General features: G+C 46.8%; 1 protein-coding gene across 6 annotated transcripts in view; it reads right to left on the reverse strand.

Annotated features, from left to right (window-relative positions):
* LOC8026898 (transforming acidic coiled-coil-containing protein 3) overlaps nt 1-18,655 on the reverse strand; it is a 50,896-nt gene that overhangs the window by 25,469 nt on the left and 6,772 nt on the right. For 2 of the 6 annotated variants that reach the window (XM_029980204.4, XM_029980205.4), the window contains exons 3-9: nt 18,396-18,428; nt 16,418-16,743; nt 15,308-15,473; nt 12,689-13,138; nt 12,153-12,323; nt 8,616-8,904; nt 5,456-5,498 (exon numbers count right to left, since the gene is read on the reverse strand). In XM_029980204.4, coding sequence (XP_029836064.2) covers nt 5,456-5,498; nt 8,616-8,904; nt 12,153-12,323; nt 12,689-13,138; nt 15,308-15,473; nt 16,418-16,743; nt 18,396-18,428 — 1,478 coding nt within the window. Of the gene's footprint in view, nt 1-5,455; nt 5,499-8,615; nt 8,905-12,152; nt 12,324-12,688; nt 13,139-15,307; nt 15,474-15,779; nt 15,865-16,417; nt 16,744-18,395; nt 18,429-18,655 lie in introns of those variants that run through there. The other 4 variants (XM_029980207.4, XM_029980208.4, XM_042287385.1 and 1 more) reach the window with 3 other exon arrangements.

Raw genomic sequence — 18,655 nt, forward strand, 5'->3', positions numbered from 1 at the left:
AGTCCTTACATCGCTTCCCCGAACCAGGATGAGCCTCTTGAAGCTCGCGTACGCCAACACATTGCCGCAGGTTTGAAATGTAGCGAATAAAAATCTGGCAAATCATTTTGAGTCTAATGCTTGCTTGCTTGCTGAAACCCGAACGTTCTGTACTGGGCTGGCGCGTGGCACGACACGACCCGTTTTAGACAGTCATATTTGCCTGAGAGTGGTGACCCCTATAAGTCACTACTGTTGCGAATAACGCCTATGCATCGCAAGTGATCCCGAAGTGGCAACAAACGACGCCACACGACCTGGCGTTTCATGCCGCCAGATGTCAATCCTGGTGGTCACTCGCCTTTTGCTATATTAGCGTGGCAAAGGCAGTGATAACACAGAATGTAATGTGGTAGTCTAGAGAAACTGGGTCTAAATGTGGAGGCTAGATGACGCAAATGGTATCATTGTCATTTTTGCCAAAATCACTAGACACAACTTCGCTGGGGGTCTGCAACCGGCGTCGTACCCGCTATACAATCGCCGACAGATTTTTTTGACGCCGATCGTTCGGACTTGTTCGATATTTCCGACCTAAAGGAGAAACAGTGATTTACCCCATAGAAATGGTGCATATTCACGACCAACGTTTCAGACAGCTTGAAGTCTGAATGATTTTTCAGACAAAATCGTCACGAGCGATCAGCGGGAAACACCACCGAGAAGCGGCCATTTTGAATTCTACGTTGGCTGCAAATGGATTGGCTAGGTTTGGCAGAGCTACTTGAGTACTCCCGAGTCCTAACACTAGGTGACACTATGCTACACTTTTTTTTTCCACATTTAGCTGTGTGTCATCATCCTTTTGCCATTTTGCTTTCTTTCCTTCCATCCCTTTGCACCTCCGCCACTTTCGCGTCGCCAGTCGCCATTTTGCACTAGTGGATTTGAGCCTCTCATCTCGTTCGGGCAACGCTAGCTTGGACGTCATGGCCCCATCGGTTCTTCTGCCGCCGCCCCCAAGTGTTGCCAAGCGCAGAAAGTACTCTACCATGACGCTCAAAAAGAAGGCAGCAATACTGAAGCTAATAGAAAGTGGCCGAACTCAAGCGGACGTAGCAAAGGAGAGTTCCAGCTGTCCACAGTAGCAAAGGAGTTCCAGCTGTCCGCACAACCCTTGTCGGACACTGTCAAGAACAAGGGAAAGATTTTGTCCGCGCTAAAGAAATCCCACTGCAAGAGCCAAAAAAATGACAAGAAGACCACCCAGCACTACAGGAGGCTCTTCAACTCTGGCTGAAAAGAGTGCTGGTGAAGAATTTTTCAGTGTCAGGAGACGCCCTCAAGCAAAAGGCAAAATGCTTGCTGTGAAGATGGCCATAGAAAACTTCCCAAGTTTACGGACTGATGGCTTCGTGGCTTCAAGGAGAGACACGGGATCTCGTTCAAGAAGGTGTGCGGGGAGAGCAGAGCCGTTAAACGAACGACAGTCCTGGACTACCGCATGAACAAGCTAAAGTCATTGCTGCAAGAATATGCCCCAGAAAACGTCTTCCACTGCGACGAGACTGGCTTATTTTTTAAGATGCTGCCCGATCGCACACCGTGCTTTAACGTAGAATCCTGTTCAGGAGGGAAGTACAGCAAGGAGAGAATAACAGTCATGGGCGGCGCGAACGCGCTGGGAAGTTGATGCTCCTTGTGATCGGGAAAACAAAAAACCCGAGGTGTTTTAAGGGGATGAAAAAGCTCAGTTGGCGACAAGAAGGTGCAACTCATCAACGGCAAGACTAAGGATTCAATAAGTTTTCATGATCTGGAGCAGCTCTCAGTCTGGTATTCAAGCAACACCAAGACCTGGATAATGCAGTGCTTGTTTGAGGACTATCTACGTCGCATGGACAGAGTTCTTGAGCACCAAAAACGACATGTGGTAATATTCGTTGACAACTGCGGAGCACACGGTAAAGTGGAAAGCTTAAAGCCATATGGTTTGAATTCTTGCCGACCCATACGACGAGTGTTCTGCAACCGATGGACCAGGGCATGATCAAAAACATCAAGGTCCTTCACCGGGCTTGTCTACTCGGCCACAACAAGAGGTACTCGCCGGGCTTCCTTTCGGCCATCAATATGTTCACGGACGCGAGGAAAGCATTTAAGCCCACAACAATTGTCCATTGCTTCAAGCACATAGGCTTCTGTGCGAGCGAAGAGCCCGTGAATGATGACGGAAGGCTGGACCACCAAGAGGCCGAGGACATCTCCACAGCACTGGATGTTGGCGAGAGTGTTTGCCGACCTGCGGAACAGCGGGATGGGCATTCCTGGTGCCACGACGTTCTGCAAGTGCACCGATGTTGACACCACCTTTGTTCAGTGTGCGGAGCTAACGGACGACAAGATTGTGCAGCAAGTCCTCGCATCAGGAGAAAATGAGTCGGACTAAGAGTCAAACGCCGACTCCGACACGACTACCCCCACAGCCATAGACAGCAGACATTACAAACGCATTGACATTGCTGTTCAATGTGCACGACGAGAACACGACGCTCGCACAAATGCAAGCAGATGTCATTGCGAACAGGTGTAACATGAAGCAAGGCACTATTGACGGCTTTTGTTAAGCCTGCTTAGACGTAATAAAGGCAAGTTTCATCATCTGTTCATTTTTCAGACTGCTTTATTATTCGGACGTTTTTCTGTCCCTGCCGCGTCCCAAAAATCAATCGGCGACTATTTCCATCTGCGCAGCGCGGCACCTGTCTAGCTGAGGTGGGTGCTTGATTGTTGCCTGTCTGTTGGCCGTTCAGGGTGGAGTGTGAAGGGCAGGGGAGTATCGTGTGCATGGCCACACGCAGCACATGAAACAGAATCTTCCACCGCCATAAGATTCCGGCGTTTTCTGTAGAGCCTCACCCACTCGTTTGAGAACCTGGTAGCACCCTTCGAAGGCTACAAGCCAATGGCTGATTTCGCAACCTCCCGTTGTACACAGTACGCATACGGGCACTCCGTGGATGTCTTATTTGTGTGTGGCATCGTTTGCGGTGGGCCTGTAGACGCAAAGTTCTCGCAGCCAGTTGGACAGAGACGCAATAAACCAAACATGAAAAAATAAATTAAAAAAAAAACAATGGGAACGCGGCTGCACCACAGTGTGCCTAGGTTGCAGAGTCCTTCCAACTGCTCAATCGGGATTGTGAGGCCTATGGGCTGCATTTGCAATAAGAGCTGCGAGTAGGTGGCGACAAGGTTGATTGTCTGAAAGTCTCTACCTGCTTTTCTCTTTGACCCATGACAACAGAACGCATGTGCAGTTGCAATCAATTGGCCCAGGAGCTTCAGGAGGCATCAGTCATTAAATTGCAAACTCTCTCTATAGTTTCAGTTGCTCCCTCTCTTAAATCTAGGCACTCTACAGCACGGAGTGGAGCAGCGTGCAAGCTGAGCACGCCCTACACTGAACACCTACACCCCCCCGCTTTTTTGTCGCTCTTTCACGCTCGTTCTCCGGAAAAGCACGGTGCAAAGCGCCGCAGTTATACTATGTCGTAACAAATGTTTTCCCCTAGCCAGGAATAACATGGAGGCAGTCAAGGAAGAGGTTCAGTTGGCACTATACTCGGCGACAACTTTTCTTGGCAATGCAGTGGAAAATACAGGCATGCGTTCCCTCTCCCATTTCAAGCGCTGAACACAGCTATGCGCGGACTCCCCTCTCCACTGCATCGCCAAGAAAGGTTGTCGCCGAGTATAGTGTCTTATCGGTGAGAAGACTAGAGCTGCATTGGCGTTCGGCTGTCAGTCAGCTCATCGACTTCCATCTCTGGCTGGATATCGGATACGGCTAGGCGTCTAGCCACGTTAACACATTCCGCGTTGAAAGTATGAGAGAACTAAAGTGTCGCTGACCCTAAGGCGACCCGACTCGCGGCTGCCGACATTTCTGAAAACAGTAGAGTCGAGACCAAGCTACGGCAGAACAGGCGTCTGCCGCATCCACGTTCGCTGCTGTGCCACCACCAAGATTACAGCAAGCAACAGCACGACACTTTTGAGGACACCACGTTTGAGGACGCAGTAAACACACCAGTCTGAGACATGTTTCAGGCGCCTTCATGATGCTACAAAGTGAGCCGTGAGCCACCATAATGGAAACTAGCAAGTGTCAGTAATTAAAAATTTCCTCTGAGCTGCACTGCCTCCTTTGGCAACAAAACTGCAGTTTAATAATATGAAAAGGCACAGAGTCTTCTCATGAACCACCACAAGTAGGAAGTAACAGACCATGAAAGCCAAGAAAACGGACACTAAGATCGCAGAAAGAGTTGAACAAATCTAGTGTCTTGGTGTATGGAAAGGCACGACACAGATATGACAATCTTTTTTATGGAACCAACATAGGCTGGGAATAACGTAGTAGTAGTACTATAGTAGTTTCGAGTACTGGACAGAAGAGGCATGTATTCACTTAGATTATGTTTATTTGCTGTTCAAAACAGTTAAAGCTGAGCATCTAGGTCTTACAGATGGTTAACGCAATCAGAACCACCACCACCTAGCAGCCCCACTCCCTTAAAGTGGTACTTTGACGTTTTCTTCACAATCCCCAATTTGACTGAAAATTGGCTAAACACACATAGCTGAATTAGTAACCCAAATATTTGGCTAAAATAATTTTTGTTTCCAAAGTTGGTCAATTTAAAATTTTCGTCCTCACCCTGTTTTTCAAACTCAGTCTCTACTGGCAACAATCAAAAAGTGATGCCAGCAGAAGACACGGGTCCACTCTTTGAACTGTAGAATTTGTCCCTAACTGATTGCAAGCAGTTTCATAGCGTCAAATGAATGTTTTGGAAGCTCGTTCCAGCATCTGCACAACAGCACAAAGCAAATGTTCAGCATAGTCCATTTTTTAGACTGCCTGCTCGACCTGCAAGCCTGCCTGCCACTGACGTCACAGCACAGAAAAGCGCAGGTATATTTGAATGTTGGTTTTGGCACCGTTTACAATTGCTGATTTCACAAGTACTAGGGTATTTCGAATTTTACAATATTAAACACCATAACGAAAGGGGAAAAAGCCGGGGATTCATGAACAAGTTGGTGTAGCTCAAAAATTCGCTGTCCAGTAAGCACTATACAAATAACCTTTCAAAAATTCACTTGCCCAGTAAGCACTATACAAATAACCTTTTTTGGCAGTTTTAACTACCTTTGCCAAGAATCTTTTAAAACTATCCATAGAGTGAAACCTCTAAAACAGGACACTTTCACCACCACTAGACATGCTAGATGAGCACCAACACAGCACATCTCCAACTTAAAACCTCCCGAAGTTGTTTGGTGAATATCACAATCGCAAGAAGTGAAGAGTCTTCACTGCATTTGAAAATTCACAGCTCTTTCTGTCCAAAATGAGGGAAGGAAGTTAAAGAGGCAGATTTCAGAAAGCAGCAAAACAAAAACCTACGCTGATTGTTGCTCCTCAGGCTGTTGCTCCTCTTTAGAGTGTGCTGCAAGCAAGTTAAATGGTAACAAAGCAGTGAGTAGAAATGCAGAAAGTCGCAAGAAAGCATATGTTATGCCTATCAGATATTGCACTTGCTCTTGTCGGTTACAATACAGACATACCCTGCTCGTTCGACAAACCATTAACCTTAATATTTTAGTTGGGACTCATTGGTTCAACACTCGCTTGAAAACTTTTCTGGCCCATGCCAGCCTCACTTTAAAGTAGACAATTTTACAGTGATAGTTGTTAGTGCCCCTACCCGGAAAAAATGTGCATGTACAAACACAAAACCCCACTCTACAGCAAAGGCACTGCTCTCCCTCTACCCGTCGTTTCTCACACAAAGACGCCAACTGCAGCAAGGCTCTACCACCCCCCCCCCCCCCAACCCCCTTCAGGTCATCACTGTTCCGAAAAACCCCACATGATCAGATTATTAATATTGAGCTCAAATATAATCTCATGTGGAGAGATAAAATAAATTGTCCTTTCTGTAATGCCAGTCATCTCTGCAATAAATGTAAAATGTACAGCTGCACATTTGTGAGTCTGAATTTCAAATGGAAGCTGTAGATTTCGTCGAGACGTGATGTTCTGAATTCATGGTGGCCAATCGAAACCGTAACTCAGTGGCCAAATGGTTACTGGAATGTGTTGCACTGCACATTTCTTCAAGAAGCACTTCAGTTATAGAAAAAGGTATTTTGCTAAAACTCACAACAAGAACATCTGAAACTTAGGGTGAAGAACAATGCTTGACGATCTAGAACAAAATGTTTTAAAGTAAGCAGCTTTATAGTTAGAACAGTCATGCGCAAATAGTGGATTCTAAGTTCAAAGTAAAGTCGAAGCAGATAGTGGTTCTGGACGAGTATTTTCTAACTGAACATCGAATAGTTTCTCCACGCCTTTCACATATGCTTCACCATGCTTAAATAAAACCCCAGCTAAACACACGAAGGTTGTTCGCAAGCTTCCACTTGTCCATTTATAAGCTAATTTTAATCCAACTATATTTACTAACTGTGACCTCAGAAAGTGCAATGTCTTGGAACGGCAAGTCAAGAAACGATGGATTTGACATAAAATTAACCCTATAGGCACACAGGCATCCCCAGAACTTTATCAAAGACTTTTCTTCTTAGATGGGAGCAACCCCCTACAGGCACTAGAACGCTTTAGTAGGATGTGGGAGTCCTTTGTTCGTATCATTCTACTTTCATAGACGGAAATAAGAGTGACGTCAGACTGAACTTTGGCACTCTTGGTTTTATGAACAAGATGACTTCAAACTGACGCCGTGCTCACTAGACATACCATCAAGGTTGTCGTACACATTTCAATATCCTCGTCATGCAGTCACATTTCTCTCTCCATCGTACAAAAGACACGGTCTGCAAACGCGATGACAGAATTGCCTGCAGACATGCCTCGGCCACGTTTCGAAGCACGTTTGCCTCACACGTGCTTCGAAATGTCCGCAGACAGTTTTTGTACAACCAATGTGGCCAGACAGTTGTACAGGAAGGAAACACTGACAGAGTCTGCAGACTGTCTTTTGCAAGATGTGTTGGCAATGTAACAGCAGCATACGCCACCGAAACAGCTTGTTGTAAATACCTTCCTTTCCCTTCCCCCCCCCCCCCCCCCTTCTTTACATTGCACCCGCTTCCGGATGCCCATGTATAGAGATGCCCAGCTATACCCGATTGAGTAGATTTACAAATCTTGCATGACAAAAGATGTATGCAGGTTGTCGGGGCATCGCCTAACAGACTCTTACATAACAGCCATAGTTGTACTGCAACGACATACACAAAGCTTCCGTTCCTTTTTTGTATACACCAGGTGCACGCACACCTCATCCCGTTCAGACAGTGTTTTTCTCCCAAACATAGAATTGCTATATATTCATACTTTTGCGCATCTTGATTGCAGCAGGTAACCCCAATGGGTGCGCTCCTTACCAAGCACCGGTGCACTGCAGAGAAGCAACACCGGCGGAGCTCCTTTCTGCAAGTGTCTGTTCTCCGCAGCGCACCCATGCTCTGCAAGAAGCGCGCTCAACGGGGCCAACCCGCCACGATCAACACTTCGAGATATATGACTATCGCAGCTGACCTCGAAGCGAAAATCTGATAGTGTATTATTTGAAACTATGATGCGAAATTTTAAATATACGGAAAAACACTAATGGTGAATTCCACTGGTTATTTTGGAGCACGCCGGGATCAGTAGACCAGATCCAATGGAGCACGCAACCTGAACAGAGTCACTCTGCCTCCGGATCCCCAGTGGAACATGAACACTCCTCCGGGATCCGCGGATGCTTTCCCGTCATTCACCTTCCCAGGAATCTCTTTATTGTGGACCCAGATCTCGAAGCACATGTTTTCGCAATCTCGGCGCTAATAACACGTGCTTAACGCACGAGCGAAGTGAATCATGATGTGAAAGATGAGTGTCAATAAGCTATGTGCATCAGCGTAGACCACTTGCCTCTTCATCGGAAGACTCGTGAACAGCGTCCAAGTTTAAGTCTATTTACGGCCTCTCCTGCGAAGGTCCGAAAAAGCCTTCGAATTCATGCGAGACATACAAGCAATCCTCATCGTCAGTGCTACTCAAGCCGCTGCTGCTGGAGGAGCTGCTCGAGCAACTTGACAATGAACTGCCATCAAGCGACAGCAGCAGTAAAGCAGGCGGCACTTTGCGAGCGGCCATTACGAATTCTTCCGAGACTAGAGCAGCGAGACACCAAGCAAGAAAGGAACTCTCAAGAAAAAAAAGGGCTGGCCAGGCTGGCTTCCAGTTAAGTCTGCCAAAATCGGCAGAGCGACTTTTTTCGGGTGCACAACGAGATCTGGAGTGGCAGCTGATCGAAAACAAAAGTGGCACACGATCCCGATCGTCTAGTGAAATAGGCATCCTCAAGAGAAGGGGACCCCGCCGCGCTCCAAAACGACCAATGGAATTTGCTATAAGTTCGATGCATTTAGACCAACCCTGATCCTGATCCAACAATCCCCCTCCATCTGAGGCGTAGCCAGGGTTTTACACTTCTGTGCCTACAAACTGCACTATCCAGCGCACCTCAAAGCAAAAGACGGCCACTTACCAGGACTATGGCAGGCTGGACGCAGCTCCGACAGCAGTGGATCAAACTTGAGGAAGAGGGAGCAGCGTCCCAGACGAGTCCTCTGCAGGCGCTCACTGTTCCCCACCTTCTGCAGGAAATCTAGGTCCGACGGGTCCTTTAAGCTGGCCGCAACGGAAAGGAACTCCTCCTTGGAGAACTGGGCCACTTCAGGACCAGCCTCCGAGTCCTGGGGCTGCGGCTCGCTTGCGGCTGTACAAACGTCAGTCCCTTCCACCGCTTCGGGCAGGACGTACACCTCTGGCGGCTTCTGCACACAAAGAGCACCAGAGCATTTGTGGAAGAGAAGCATGCCAGTCGGAGAGAATTCTTTCTCATGCATAGAGTGAAATGGTGATGTGGTGCTGCGTCCAGATCTCGTCTTCCTCATGATATGCAAAGACGAGCTGGACCCTCATTTTGAGGTGTGGGGCATTAAGCATTTTCTCCGTCAACACTGCTCCAGAAAGGAAATCACGTCCATGTTCGACAAAATGAGCGCCCGACACGCAGAAAAAAATATGAAGGACCTGTTCTATTGAAGGCAGCATATCAGGGCCCTTTGTTTTGGGGTTTTATATTTTTTTAAATCTAAAAGGTAAAAATTGGGAGCCACTTTCCAAGCTCTTAATTGGGAAGAAATTTGATTTTTCTAGAAACTAGGGGATCCCAGAATTTGGGTTACATATAAAAATCAATAACTATAATTCACAATAAAAAGAACTGATCTGTTTTAAAACATGGAAAGCTTTATTTCCACAAACAAGTAATTAAAGTGCAGATAATTGTATTAAACACAGTATAGAGCTCACTTGGTCATTTCAATTTTAAGCAAATTTTTGTTGACATACATAACCATGGGCAGCATTTCTGACCTGATAGTAGACCTGTCATCTTCAGACCTATCTTAACAAAAAGAATATTTTCTCAACATCAAAGCATCAGTTTGCAATGCACAGCAACGCAGCGTGGCATTCTGTTGTCCGGGATAGCGCTCTCTTGTTAAAGTTGCCTTTGGAAAAATAATGTTTTTCAGAAAGTGCTACTCTAACATTTTTTGCATTGCTTTTGTCATGCACGCTTTCAACAAGCTTCGTTAATCACTACAATGCCAAAAAACGCGAAAATGGTGTAATGCTCGTTGCGAGTTCAGGGAAACATCAGGTGTAACCCAATTTTCAAAAAACATGTTTTGGCTGCTAATATAGGGAAATATTGGGTTTTACCCAAAAAGAAAGGGCCCTTTATCCCATTCGAATTAAGAGAATAAGCTCTCAGGGATGAGGATCATAACAAAAGTCTGCTTAAAGGGAAGCTACGGAGCTTCTTGAAAAAAATGAGTTAGAAGTGAATTCTAGTGCACTTTTACCCCGTGAACCCGAATACCCAAACCATTTGCTGCGCAAGTATTGTTGAACACCAAAGACTCGCTGTACGTGACATCATCGACGGATCTTTTGGCTGCCCAAGGCTAGGAAGGCGGGGCTTCAGCCCTATTTTGAAATTGCTCTTATGGCTCTCTGGCACGTCGCATTAAAACATAACTGTGATATCTGTTATTCTAACGGCCAAGTGAACACAATTAAAGTGTTTTTTCTCAAATGCAGAACCGCCCCATCTTCCCTTTAACACCTGCAAGGTAATATATTCAATTTCAACATCCACAAATTTCCAAAGACTGGTGGACTGAATAGTCTGTGGGGAGAAAAGGAGAGAAGAGTGCGAGGACTAAAAGAAGCTGGGAACTGGTTTTCTTCTCAGCAGAAGACGCATCTGAAGGCCGGCATTTAAAGAAACCTGCATCTCAATATCATGTTATGATCCCTTCTAAGTAGTCTGCCTCCAACCTCTCTGTATTACGTTCAAAGAGAGATTTAATTTTAACCATTTGAGTGCCACGCCAGAGTATACTCGGGCGCACCCCCATGCAGGTTTCAGTTTTGATGTACTTCCTACGTCCCTCAACTGGGCTGTCCATTTTATTTTTACGTGTAGAGCAATGTTATGTCTCGCATTAACAACCGTAAGTGCATGTGCAAAGTCTTGTTTAGGGGGCTTCTGCCTCTGTTGTCTCCTTTGTTGTTCCAGAATGGCAAAATGTATGTTGTTCAACCTATGCCTAAGGCAAACACTGAGAACTAAAAATGAATAACAAATAATTAGTTAATACTGTAATGTTCGCGAGCCCCTAATTTTCTCGAACTTTGCGAATTGTAAAATTTGCGAACTTTAAAGGGTGCAAATATTTCTACTGTTTGTAGAGGAGAATTCTGGCCTTTAGAAATCGCGTAATTTAATGGTCGCAAATATGACCTTGCTGCCCAATTCGCGAAAAATCAGGGCCGTGATAATAAAGGGTTGTACAGTATTGTTAACAAAACAAATCCCAATTCCAAATTAAAAAAAAGGTCGGTTAAGGCCACTAAAAAAAAAGTGACCCTAGGGTGCAAGGCCAGGGTATCACTTCACCAACCTGTCTAAAAAAGTATAATTTGAGAAAAATACAGGTTGCAGGCATGCAAACATCGATTAACTATGAGGCCATAGATGAGTGTCTTTTCAATAAATAAATATACTTCATAAACCATGCTACACTTTCTGCGTAGAACCAAAATTTGTGTTCGATATGCAAGAAAAAAAACCAGGCACTCCACAACAATTATCAGCCCGTTCCCAAACGTTCTGAGGAACTAGCCATTAGCACACAGCACAGGCATGCTGCATATTTCGGGAGTTTGAACAATTCTCTCGTGCTACGTCACTAATTTGTACCTATATTTCAGATCCACTTGGGGACCTTAGAGAAAATAAGAATCAATGCTTTACTGCGACACAATTCAATGAACTGATAACGACGCCGCCGTGTACAGAGTCAACAAGTTCCAAGCCACTATTGTTCACTACATTGTTAAGCACTTGCACTGCCTATAAAAACAATATTGAATTGCCTCATACCTTTTTTTTTGGGGGAGGGAGGGGGTTTCTTGGCAAGTTTTCTTGGGTATCAAGCGTGACCACTGAACTCCCTACATTTGACTTGCCACGGCCTGGAGCCCTGCTCTACCGAATGCCAAAACAGGTCCCATTACGGGAACATAAAAATGAAAAAGGTGCAAATCTAATCGTGTAAAAGTGCTACCCTTTTCGTGTTTGCAATGAGAAAGTGACAAAGTGTGTATGTATGTATGCCTGCCTGCTTGCCCCCCCCCCCCCCCCCCCCCCCTCCCCTCCCCTTCCCGCCTTGTCCAATAGCACAATCGTAGCTAGTTGAAGTAAAATATATTTTCTGTCAAACTCGAGACTCGTATGATGAGATCCGAGTAGTATGCACTACAAGTGACACCACCACGAAACACTTTTGTCGACAGGGCATCTCCAACACTGCTCATATGAACCTTCGCTGAACACCTGCAGCGACTGAAGTTCATTTGTGTGGACTTTCCCTTTAGGCTTGCACACTCAACAGTCCCTTAATGAAATGAGATCACGGGGATGTGGATTGCATCATTAAAAGCAAACCTTGTTTACAGTTGCTGCAGTGCCTCCTTGGACGTCTAGTGTCCCGGACACTGCCTGTAGCGTGCCATGTGTAGCATCGGCGTCTTCAGCAGGAGCCCCGGGTGCCACGAAGCAGTTATTGCGCCCTTGGTCGGCGGCAAGTAGACTCGGCCGTGGCCGCTTGGAGCTCAACTGCACAAAATAAACATACAGGATAAAGCAATATAAAGTAGCGAATGGAATAAGATAGGCAACACGAAAGCCTCTTTTCCTTCGCAGTCACCGACAGGATGAAAAAGGCAAGGCACCTCTTTCGAAGGCCGGGTCTCCAGCACACACTTGTTGCCTTCCACCGTGCTTCGACTGCATGTGCATGCTCCGGGCTCGCAAGACGCCGAAGCATTATAGAAGGTAGGATGCTCGTGACGAAAGTGGGACAACTAAAACCCCTCCCAGCTGTCCTTAATCTGTCAGTGACTACAGTATCATAACAAACTTCGAATGAGCCCTACGTTACAGCTAAAAAGATGCAGATGCAACAAGCAATAGAAGCAAACCTGAATGAGAGGCGACGGACTGTTGCTTGTGGGGTCTAGGGGTACATCTGCAGCAACTGATGAGCTTCGCTCGACAATTGCAACTTCCGCAGAAGCCTGCTCGGGGATGAGGTGGTTGTCGTTGCAGTCCTGCGGTGCAGTGCGGGGTGGACTTTCCAGGAGACTTTGGTCAATCAGCAGCAAATTGACATTTTCGTCGTACAGGCGAGACCCATTGAGGGAAGGCAGAGGGGAAGTCTGAAGCTGCAGCGGGCTTTGTGAAGACTGGTTGACAAACGTGTTGTCAAGACTCATTACCCGCGGAGACTCGCTGAAGGAGGCGGGTTCTTCATCACCACCGGAGTTGAGACCTTCCGCCGGTAGGTGCACCGGCTCCGGTGGAGGCTCACTGGGAGCCCCGGATGAAGGGAGACGCTTCCCCGAATGTGGGGACTGCTTCACTTCAGCTGACTGCATGGAAAGACAGGGAAAGCAAGCTTCACCAAAGTTAACAATTCAAAAGGTCTAACTGCAGCCAGTAAGAAAGGAAGTGCATAAGAGGAAAACCAACTTCGAAACTTGCACTTGCAACTTAAAAAAAAATGATGGCCAGCAACAGGCAAAACAAAATACTTCCACCTTGAAATAAGGGACACTGCACAGGCAAGCTAATGAACAATCATAGTAAAAAAAGAACCTTCAGACTAGGGACAAATATTGGGACAGCACAACACCATCTCAAAACTCTGCCCAGTTTTGGAGCAGAGTTATGAGACTTGTGTGGTCCTAATTTTTGTCCTTATTCTCAAGCAGTTTTTTTTTTTTTTTGTGAGAGAGTGTGTGTGTGTTTTTTTACTACTTTCAATTTGTCTTATTTCAGATCAGAATGGTGCAGCAAATACACCTAATGAAATTCTGCATAAGCAACCCAGAGAAGACAAAACTGAACTGTTATCGGGCTGCATACACAATTCCATACTGAACAGTAATGTGGGAGCTGCAACACAAGTGTGTAGATGGTGGCAAAACGGTACATGCTTTAACACTTAGTAGGCCCCTTTGACAGGAGTTTGAGGCACTCAACTACTGTCCCTCTTGTCCACCAGAGGCTAGTCTCCGAGCAACAAAATATGCAGTTGTGCTGAAAGACGTGGAAGGCTCGCATTTTAAAACTTGAAACTTTAGGTGATAGCATCTACAGCTTTGGCACCAGTCAGGTTAGATTTATACTTGATGGCATACTTGGAAAGCAGCCTGGAAAAACATACTTTGCATAGAATAGGATATCAGGCTAAGTAGGTCTGACATGCATTGAACCATCAAGAGACTGTCACAGTTTCAGAAAACAAATGTATAAGAACTTTACACAATGACACCAGTTTGGCAGTATGCCAATGAATGAAGTATTACAAGCATGAGGGTAACTTCAAATAAAATAGCACGAGGCTAACATTAAAAAATTCAACCCAAATGCATGTAAAATATATGCATTAGAAGGACATTGCTTTTCCTCCTCTTTTACATTTAACTACAGTCGACTCTCATTAATTCAAACTCTCTTAATTCAAACTTGTGGATAATTCAAACTAACATGTGGGTTCCATCCTATGCGTCTCTATGGGAGGAAACTCCCGGTAATTCAAACTTTGCTTTATTCAAACAAATTTTCGGTCCCCTTCAAGTTTGAATTAACGAGATTCGACTGTATAAATGCAGATATTGACAGTTTTCTCTGCACCTCAATTTTTTCTACTGGCCAACCTCAACTCTGTCATCACAAAATTATGAATGCAATGATTAAAACAAGTAAAGCCCGACTACACTGCATTTCATAGCTGACAGTTAGCAAAACCATGGCTTGAAAGTTAGAATCTGTTTTTCTTCCAATACAAGTCCAAAGCTTGACACACCAATTGCAATTTAGAGCATTTCACGGAATAAGTGCATCTCCCCAAAGGCAGTCTCAGCAATAAGTGTCCCCCCCCCCCCCCCGCCACACACACACACAGACAAATTTGTGGGCGGTCAAACACCGCTTTCTAACACAAGATGGATTATTGATAGGCTACTCCCAGGATTTCACGTCTTATTTCGAGCTCGTATGGACAAACAGATGTAGAGACCAAGCTTACACTTCCTTTTGACACATACAGCTGCTTTATATCTTTGCTGGCTTATATAGTTCACACAATTAATCAAATGTGACAGTGAGCAATCTTGGGAAAGGCAAAGAAAGAAAAGGCCGACGAGGCTTGCAACAAATCACTCACCGGAAATTCAAGAGGCAGGGCAGCAGTGAGCAATAAGAAAGACAGGCACGATCAGAACACGGAATAGAAGGGAGAAGCACATATGAAGGCAACAAAACACAAGATGCACGGTTTTGGCGACTGAACACGCACCATAGGCGCAACAATGTTAAAAACCTAGAAAAGTCGCAGCCGCGTAATCACGGGAGGGTATACGGGATAACTCCTCGCAGTGTTCTGATCACTGCCTTAACGAGCACTCGAGAATCGCGGACGACGTCGCAGCCCTAAACAAAACGCAACCAGCATTTCGAAGCACGCCGCGGATCGTTGCAGCTGGTTGGGGGCCAGCGGTTCGCACCGGCAAAGGGGAATGAACGAGTCGGCTCACCTCGGCATCGACAGTTCCGCCAACGTTGAGCGCATCGAAATACAGCGTCTGCTCCAGCTCCCCCGACGTGTTTTCCGTCGTCGTCTTAAAGCTGTAGTCCAGCTCGCTGGGGCTGCCGAAGGCGACGTCAATGTCACAGGCGGGGGGCTTCCCTCGCGCAGAATCCCTGCAAAAGCAGCGCGACGCCGCACGCAAGTTTGGATATTGCTCTAACCGCACCCACGCCAACGAAAACGTCGAAGCGCAGCGCGACGGCTGGAAGGCTGCACGTAAACGCGATTAGCGCGTTTGTGGCAAAACCGCTCACGTTTCGGACAGCCAGCCCTTACTCGGCCAGGGCCTCGATAGTCTGTCGCTGAAACCGCGTCATTCGAGGAATTTGACGGCGTCTCTAGCCTGTTCCCAACACGCGTGCAAGGGTATGAATGGAAAGCGGACGAACTTGACACTGATCAGGTAAGCCTCAACCAACCTGCTCCAAAAGGAAAAAGGTGAGGCTGACCGCCGCGAAGATGGAGAAACGCGAATCGGAAAGTCACGTGACAGAGTGACCGAATCAGACCGAATCGTCAGTGTTGCTTTTCCGCGCTTTAATAATCTATGGCTCTTTAACTTGGTGCGCAACGAGGGAAGCCGCACTGTCGCATTTCTTTGGACCGTCGGGGTGCAACGTATATTTTCTATCCGCTTTTCGCAATTTAGCGACGGAGTGTTTCGCATTTCCACTTCTGTACCAATATTGTATTTCTTTATATTGGGACCGGGGCCAAACTTGGGCGTTTCGCCGCACCAGTACCCATAAAGGCCGGCAGCGTACGCAAGTATCGAGCATTATTTGCGACATTTGGCGACGAATTTCGCGTCTCGAAGCGAGGTGAACTAGGTAAGTTATTAATCGCAAATGCATGGATGGTCGCAGCATCTTTCTTCGGGGGCCGCCGGCGTTCCACGAGCGGTCCCTGAGGAAAGATGCTAGCTGCGTCCATCCATGCAGTTGCGATTAGTTCAAAATGAGCTCGGGCGGGCATTTTTCATCAGCGGCAAACCAATGTTTCGCGTGCAAAACTACTAGCTCTCGTTTGGACTACGTTCATTGGCAAGCCCACCCACCCTTGGTGCGGGTCTCCGTCGTGAAAGGTCGGGGACGCGTCTTGGGCCTGCAGAGACCGCAGCGTCTCCAGATCCTCCATGGTGAGCGTGCGGTTCATCCGGCTGTCGTCCATGTGCGTCCCCGGCGGCACAGACTCGTCACAGTCCACGTTCGGAAGAGCCAACGGTTTGGCATTCGCAGCCACTGTCTCACGGTTTACAACGTCACTCAGAATTTCGGGCTGCGCGAGGACAAAGTTCTCGTGATGACGGCCAGCTTGAGTGGGCACCTCCTGTCGCTCCTTCCGCGCGTCGGACGACTGGCGCCGGTTCGGCGCCGCAGGTTCCTACAGATAAGAGACAAAATCGATGTTCCAAAGCTTGACGAACAAGCCATAACCAGTAGCATCCCCTCCAGTAATCTGCGCATTATTATTGGCGCGACGTCTCTATCAGACATGTTGTTCTAGCCACGGAATTCCGAGGTCGGTCGGAACAGATAAGGTTGGTTCCTACTTCTCTTTGGTAGTCCGCGGTTATCAGGGGTTCGCTTTAACCGACCAGCCGGTGGCACCGCGTTTTGGGCTGTGCCATGCTGTAACGAGCGGCCAATAGACCGTACAATGGTGGAACAACTGTCATCGTGGAACATGCAAGTCGTTCCATCAAATAGCGAACGTCGGGGGCGCGGCCAACGCTATGAACCAACGAGCCAATCAAACAGCGTTGAAAGTGCAACGTCACTCCGCTTATCACCTTTCTCTATGGGCGTGATTTTGCCTTCTAATCCAACCCAGCACACAGTGTGCATTTATGTTGCTGTTTTCGTCCGCCATGATGCAGGGATTCCATAGCTGCTAACAGAGGGCAGTCTTTCAAAAGGGGTCCAGAAAACTTGATCAAGTAAGCACCGCCTTTTAGGCTTAGTGCGGATTACACATCTACACTGCATGGAAAACGGCGTGTTCCCTGTTATTTTGCTTCTATTTTGCCATGTTCTTCCTCAATGGCCCTTACAATAACTTTGCTTGCATGTGAACTGTAACCCAGTCATATTAATTGCTCCTTCAACATTCCCAAGCCTTATATAAGGCTCGTCTTCTGCCCATGCCAGCAACTTCACTGCTAGGCAAAGGGGACGTTAAACAATTGCAAGTTACTGCTAGTATTAAGGTGCAGCAGCTTTTCTGGTAGTTTCTGAAGAGGTAATGGCTTCAGGAGTTCTTCAGCTCGTTTTTAGGCATTAGACTTGTAACTTCTCCTTCCTTGCATTTCTTAATATGGCAAACAATGCTTCCTCCCACCCTAGGCCCTCAACATATAGAAGCTTCTATATATTGAGGGCACATTGAAGAGTGCAATATGATTGACACTGAAGGATGTTTGAATAGCCTGTGTAGCACAGCCAAAGGTTGAATATCAAACATGCCTTCGCTTCTTTTAAAATAGAACCACACCAGCAACACGTGCTAGAGTCGGGCAGGTAGCCGGGGGGCGGGGGGGTCATAAGGTTGGGCACCCCATGCCCCCCCCCCCCCCCCCCCCCCCCCCATTTTTAGCACTCAAAAGAATGTACAGCAGAGTGACACAACATTATTAACACTCCTAGTAAGCCCCACGTAGTATAAATCCTAAACTTATATAAGTCAGATAATGGAAGGGAGTCAAGACAGGACACAGTAAACAAAGGGCTGCCGCAGTCAAGATTGTTAGCCAAGTAATGGTAGCGACTGTATGACGAGACCTATGTTGAGGCTACCACACAGCACATAAACCAATGCTTCATTCACCCTATTGTCTAAAATCAGTTCCTACAAAAAAAAAAAAAAAGAACCTGCTTTTTAGGAACAGCCACATTTAGCACGGAGGATGCTGTATGCACACAAGCCTTGCTCGCCACACCTTAGTGAACTTGACATTGAATGGCTCTGGGGTGTGCAGCCCCCAAATCATTGGAGTGTGATGGTCCAGAAGTCTGAGATCATGTTGACAGGCTCACCACATTGGAAGGGTCCATCCTGGCTCCCCCAGGCTGATTGCCCATCGCAGGACGAGCAAGAAAGAAATCGAAAGCTCCGTCGGTGGGGGGTTGGGGAGGGAGGGGTTTCAAAATTTGCGAAGAGAGTAAGACCTGGCTGTCGGGTGGGTCGCTGCAGCAACAGTCCTTCCCCGCCTCCATCCTCCCCTTGGCCCAAGCAGGGAGCTAAATTTAGGCAACCTCCACCCAACTATTTTGGGAAAGTGGGCATCCACGTGTGT

The sequence above is a fragment of the Ixodes scapularis genome, unplaced genomic scaffold (assembly GCF_016920785.2).
Source record: "Ixodes scapularis isolate PalLabHiFi unplaced genomic scaffold, ASM1692078v2 PGA_scaffold9__187_contigs__length_104089568, whole genome shotgun sequence".
NCBI lineage: Eukaryota > Metazoa > Arthropoda > Arachnida > Ixodida > Ixodidae > Ixodes > Ixodes scapularis.